Here is a 6,570-nt window from a genome sequence, read left to right as displayed (position 1 = left end):
TTTAATCAGATAAGTCGATGTAATTCCAATATTAATTCATGTATTTCCAAATTTAAGTGTATCAGTGCTCCTGTTTACAGTGGCGGCTCAGATTTTGGTTCTTGGCTGACAGATGTGTGGCATTCTGATGTTGAAGTCCATCCGCTGCAAGGTTGGATGTGTTGTGCATTCTAAGATTATTTTACAAGAGATTGTAAAGAATGGCTTTTTGATTTGTTTATTTTTATATACTTGCTATCTGATTTGCTATAGCGTTTCTCAAACCAGTCTGGCCATTCTCCATGACCTTTCCCTTCATACCCTAGAACTGCCAGTCACTGTGAGTTTTTTGTTTATTTGGTTTAAACTAGAAACTAGATCTAGAAAAGGAATCCATATATAAGTTTCAATAACTCAAACTTTTTTTTACAAAAAATATACCATGGTCAAATGTCATGACATAAAATCAGAGAACATTTTTGCCAGACTAGTGTTTTATGCGAAAATTAACTGATGCACTTGATCTGTATTTTTGCATGCTATGTGACTGGTTGATGAATAAGAAATTGTGCAGGCAATCAGTGACTGTATTTTCATCATTTACTGTGGGCTTTTCAAATGTATAAAGACTACGGACTAGTATATTACACAACACACACAAAGGAGACATAAACTCTAATTTTGCGGAATTAGGTATCACAATTTTATTACAAACATTAGATCTTTTTTCATATTTTAGTGCTGCCATGCTTTTAGCATAGAACAATACAGTATAAAATCTGAACCCAAAAAGAGAATAGGAAAAGCAGATTTGATTGTTGATGCTGCTGTAGTAGTTAAGACTATCATGCTATTTTCCTGTAAAGAACATTCCTTACAAAATAGAAACACCTGTCAAACACGCTATGGGTCATGTGCTTTTAGACAAATGTGCAATGACTGCCAAATATACTGTTATGATAATAATCAATACTGTTTTCATAATCTGTAATTACACAAGGAAATAAACACACATGTTACAGGTACTTGCAAATATTAAATAATGAACTTTAAATTTTTTCAAGAGCCCAAAGGCACACAGGTTTGTAAAATGTTGGCAACTCCAAAGCTTTTCACGCACATGCACGCACACACACACACACACACACACACACACACACACACACACACACACACACACACACACACACACACACACACACACATGACATGAAAAGAAAAGTTACAAGGGAAAGAAAATGTGATTTCACTTTTTGTTCTTGAATTTACATTCTTTTTGTATTATTATTACCCTACTCTTCACAGTGAAAATGGCAGTTCTTTTCTTTTATGGAAAACTAGATAAGATGTGACATCATAAATTTAATGCAAATATACCTGCCGTTGTGCACTATTGATAAATCATATGATAAGAATCAGACACCTTTGCTGTTGTGTGTCAAGTAGGCTAACTGTTCAGTAAGGCATCATTTGCCCAGTAGAAGATCAGAAAAGTTGGGGGTAACAATGCAAAATACAAACCCTTTCAGGCTTCTCTTCGGGTTCAAAATCCAAAATAGACTTGGATACGTATTTCTTTTCACAAACAAAAAAACATTTCTCAAGTGTTCTAAGAATTCTCAATTACTAACAAAAAAATCCAGATGATATTTGTTTTGTAGCAATGTTCTCTCCATAGCTTATAAATGATATGATGATGACTTCTTGGTAGCTTTATAATTCCCTTAAGTTCAGTTCAGTTGGCGGCAAGCTTCAAAGGTCCATTTGGATACTCCACCATAAATCTCAATGCTGGTCTCAAGCCAGGAGAAGACATTACCCACTTGTGCTTTGCTGCTGCATGTTGCCAGATTATAAATCTCTCCTACAGTCAGTTTTCGATCCCAGATATTAAAATTTGCCATGTCGCCCACAAATGCCTGAGTAGCATCAAACCCTCCACCAAGAGTGTCCTGTAATAAAAGAAATTATGTGCATGGAGTGATTACAAACATTATTCCTAAAAGTAGTAAGGAATATTTGTCATTCCTATTTCTGTAACAGATCCTTTGTTATGAAAACAGATCATCACTCCAGAGATTAGTTACATGGCAAGAGACATGACATCAGAAAGAGATTTAAACCTTTTCTTACATTTTTTATGTTCAAGTTGTTTTCCTTCTTTGACATTAATATTCAACGAATGACATGGTTTCTTTTTTTTAATTGACGACAAATAAACTTTTTTGTAAATAAACTTTACAAATACATTTTTTATACTTGACCAGTGAATAAATCAAATGTGTTGCAGTATTGCAAATTTAAAAGCAAAAGATATTTATATCTGTAAAATTTTATGTGGCTACTACAAACACTCACCATCTCACATCTTTCCATAATGCCAAAAAAAAAGGGTTTAGGAATATACTCGTACCTGTTCTTGTCCTAAAATGAGCATGCCTTGAGGTTTAATTGGATGGTATGGTGCCAGATTCTCCCCACTTCCTCTCAGCACGCCATCTTGAAAGGCATCCCACACTCCATCACGTGTCGTCCACGTAACACAGATGTGATGCCATTTTCCATCATTAATGAGAAAAGGTAGCTTTGCAACCTAAACAGAAGAAATGTATTTAGTTATTTGTACTTTAAATTTAATTAAAATATAGAGTACATTAATAATGAAAGAGTAAGAATGTATATCTCATGATGTCTTAGAAATACTAAATGCCAAATCAGGGACATAATTCATGAACAGTATTTTTTTTATTAATAATAATAATAATAATAATAATAATAATAATAATAATAATAATAATAATAACTGACCACTACAACCCTAGCAAGTGTAGTTCTTATGTATACTAAATATATACTAAATCAGGTTTTGAAAACAAACTGTATTTAATCATAATAGGAACGACCCCCAAAAATATTGTACACAAATCACAAAGAGATCAATATAAAAAAATCTGCATTTAATTTTAGATAAAGTTTAGGTTGACATGAAAGACATGCTTAATACTGGAATGCCAAATAAATCATATTACAATACCCATGAACTGTGTACCTTGTCATTAACAAGAATCTCCATTGGGTTGTTTCCCCACTCAATAAGAACTAACTCGTTGGCCTGACCAGGTACAGCATATGAGAATGGCGTTCCAACTCCAGGCGACGCATTCGATTTAATCCACATGCACACGGTGAAGGCATACATTTCTGGCAGACTCTTTTTCACTTTCGCATACATGTAATTGGTTCTCAGGGGGAACGTCAACTGGAATTTGTCCAGCGGTCTGGCTTCCTTTTGACCTGTGAGTTTAAAAAAAAAAAAAAAAAAATCTTTATTAAACATTTATCATCCCTTGTAGGGATATATACTGACATGAAACAGAAAATCTGATTGCTATATCAGTGAACCTTCTGTTGAAGTATAAAGGACTGATATGCAAAGCAATGCAGCTTCTCATCACACACACACACCCCTCCTCTTTCTCATTCTCCCTCTCTCCCTCCTCTACCTCATCACTGACATCTCCTGCGACATTCCCGACGTACTCCTGGTTTCTTATAACAGAGTATCGTTTGCTTATGATGTAGCCATAAGTGGGGGAGCATCGATCCTATAAACATAAAATCTGGTTTAAGTGATAGCCCGATTCCAGTAAACAGAAATGCGCGTTCACCTTTCTCCAGGTCGCTGAGGCGCTGGTGCAGAGATGTAAGCGTAGCTTCTACTTGCCCGCGTTGCGCGCTCTCGTTGCGCGCAGCCGGTCTGCCCTCCTCCTCCACAGCGTTAACGCGGGCGAGCACCTGGCGCTCCAGGTCGTCGATTTTGCTCTGCAGCAGATCCTTTAGGCTGTTGGCTGGAACCGAGCCGTTACTTCGGCTGAATTGCTACGGAGGACAAAACGCGTCAGAGAAAAAAATAAATAAATTACTATACTCAATCCGACTCGTGTTTTATCTGGGACAAAGAGAACTGGCAAAGCAGGATTAACTTCTTTAAAAGCTTTTTTATTTTTATTTTTGCAGACAGAGTCGTGTGCGGGTTTTTTTGGCCAGATGGCAAATTTTACCATTAGACCTTTGTGTGCATTGATTGGTGCACACAAAAGTTTACCATTATCATGCTTTTGAATTCAATAAAGTTATCGGGATGTATGGCACTGGTTAAAAGAGCCAGGTGCATAATAATCTGAATACTGCACTACACTAGAACTGAGGAAGTAATAAATAAGTCATAAAATATTCAAAGCAAGTCCTATTCCCATTCTTTAGTTCCAATAATGCACTACATATGATACCAATTAAAAAAAATAAATCCGCATTATATCTAACTAAGTACACTGCAGTGAATAAAAATCGCGCAAAGTGTCTTCTCATACCTCTAGGTTTTCTAATCTTTGCTTCAGATTTTGCAAAGTCTGAGAGAGTTGCGCGAGTGTCGCACTTGGACCCCTTGACACGTCCCCCATGGTGTTTTTGGAGCCCGAATCCTTCCGCCTTCCTCCTCCCCCTCCCCCTCCTCCTCCTCCAGCCTCAGGGGCGCTTTGGCTCTCGCAGCGTGCCAGTTTAGCCGTGAGCTCTTTGATGGTCTCCTTCTGGTTTACGATGGTTTCCTTCTGCTGGAGCACCGTCTCCCTGAGCTGCATGACCGTGGCTCTAAGCTCCTCCCCGGGAACACTGTTCTGCAGCGTGGCCGTGCAGATGTCCACGTCTTTGGGCACGGACGTGCAGATAAACTGCGTCGGGCCGAAATCTTGGGCAAAGGCATAAGCCAGCAGGCAATAAAGTGCAAAAAGTGTCCAGTGGATTCCTTTAGCTCTTGACCTCATGTTATGTGTGTGTGTGTGTGTGTGTGTATATCGGGTTCTAGTGTGCTGGCTGGTTTCAGCACCGTGGAGCTGTTCACTGTGTGTAATCCGATTTGGGGCGCGCGCCCCGTTTATATAGCGCATGGTCTGCGGCGGACAGGTTCGGTTGCGTCATGAACGAGGAGGAATACTTCGACGAATCAACGTCGAGCTCGTTCACCCGCCTTCAGGCGGAAGGCGTGTCTTTGCAGTAGGGGAAAACCGGCATTAACGCAAAGTCCACTGTTGTACGGTTTTATATCAATGCATGCATACAAATAGTAAAAAAAAAAACTGTACTTTTCTTCATTTGGGCGTTTGTATGAAACCATACCTTAGTTAAAAACAATTATTTTTAAATGTACAATATAAAATACAATATAAAATAATATTAATAAACATAAAAATAATAATAAAATATACATTTACAGAAGCCTACAAAAATAAGCAATAATTTATTATAAGAAGCCTATTATTTTAAGAAGCCATAAAGCTTTAAAAAAATATATTTTCAGTTTCCAACACCTTGATTGTTCATTTATATCTTTATAACTTTATTTTTGAAAGTGGCGGCTTAACGGTTACGATGCTGGGTTACGACGCAAGCCCCAGCACCACCAAGCTGCCATTGCTGGGTCCTTGTTAAGGCCCTTATCCCTCTCTGCTCCAGGGGCGCTGTGTTATGACTGACCCTGTGTTCTGACGCCACCAGCTAGGATTGGCGAACTCTTTTTTTTTTGTAAGTTTAAGATAAAAATTTCTAAAAACTTACATTTAAATGAGACCATGAAAAGAAAATTGTATTTAATTAAAATGTTCATGAAATATTAACCAAATTCAATTGCAGTACGCATCTAACATGTGGCAACACAAATTTTGCTGAAATTTCCCTTAAGGGCAGTGTTTAATTTTAATGTAATATTCAAATTAGGTTCTGCTATTCCCTTCATTTGTTAGAAAGTGTCACAGTGTTGTATTTGCTGCCGTTTGAAATCACATTATTTTCCTTGACAATAGTCCTAGAAAATGTCAGCCGAAGAAGCACATTTTTTGTCTTAGAGCTGTTAGTGGTTAGAGTGGTTAGTGAGCTCAGGTTACAGTCTGTGTGTATTTTGCTCTGGGAAACATGTCTGATGGAGGCTGGGCCAGTCTAAATTGCTGCTCAATGTGATTTAATGTGTGAAAATGTATGAATTTTGTCCCATCCAATGTGTCCTACCTAATGTTTCCCAGGATAATATCTCGCTCCACTGTTATATTTACCAGGATAAAGATTAATTACTTGATTTAAACTAATTCAAATTCATTACTCTGGTTATAGTTCCATTTGAGAAGTTTCAATAAAAAGCCTTGCTGCCAGTGCCCTTTATTATAAGTTCTAAGATTAAGTTTGAGATCATGCTGGCACCTGCTATTTTAGTAATTTAAGCCTTTTTTGTCTCTGACCAAAACTTTAATAACTTGAATAATCTAAATTATGATATGAACAACATGAACTGGCAAAGAACCCATAAATGCAAGATCAAATTTGTTATTGATTCCAAACAGATGGCAATAGAACTGTTAGCATATGGTCAGGTTGATTGTTCAGCCTGCAGAGGACTAAACCTTATCATATTTTATTGGTTTAAATAAGAACTATAGCATTCAGACACATGGTGCCATATGTATACACACACACACACACACACACACACACACACACACACACACACACACACACACACAGAGTGAACTTTCCATCTGCTATTTC

The 6,570-nt window shown here is 37.5% G+C and overlaps 1 protein-coding gene across 1 annotated transcript; it reads right to left on the bottom strand.

The window, feature by feature from the left end:
* Positions 1-658: 658 nt before the first annotated feature.
* On the bottom strand, positions 659-4,907 carry nptx1l (neuronal pentraxin 1 like). The gene is made up of 5 exons (XM_083566359.1): positions 4,350-4,907; positions 3,648-3,858; positions 3,029-3,273; positions 2,393-2,572; positions 659-1,931 (listed from the first exon to the last, which is right to left on the bottom strand). Exons 1-5 carry the CDS (start codon positions 4,797-4,799, stop codon positions 1,710-1,712), a joined length of 1,308 nt encoding a protein of 435 aa, XP_083422485.1. The 5' UTR covers positions 4,800-4,907; the 3' UTR covers positions 659-1,709.
* Between the last annotated feature and the right edge of the window lie 1,663 nt (positions 4,908-6,570).

This window comes from Silurus aristotelis, assembly GCF_946808225.1.
Source record: "Silurus aristotelis genome assembly, chromosome: 17".
NCBI classification, from domain to species: Eukaryota; Metazoa; Chordata; class Actinopteri; order Siluriformes; family Siluridae; genus Silurus; species Silurus aristotelis.
Note: the sequence above shows the minus strand (reverse complement) of the source record. Positions and strands in the feature narration are given on the sequence as shown.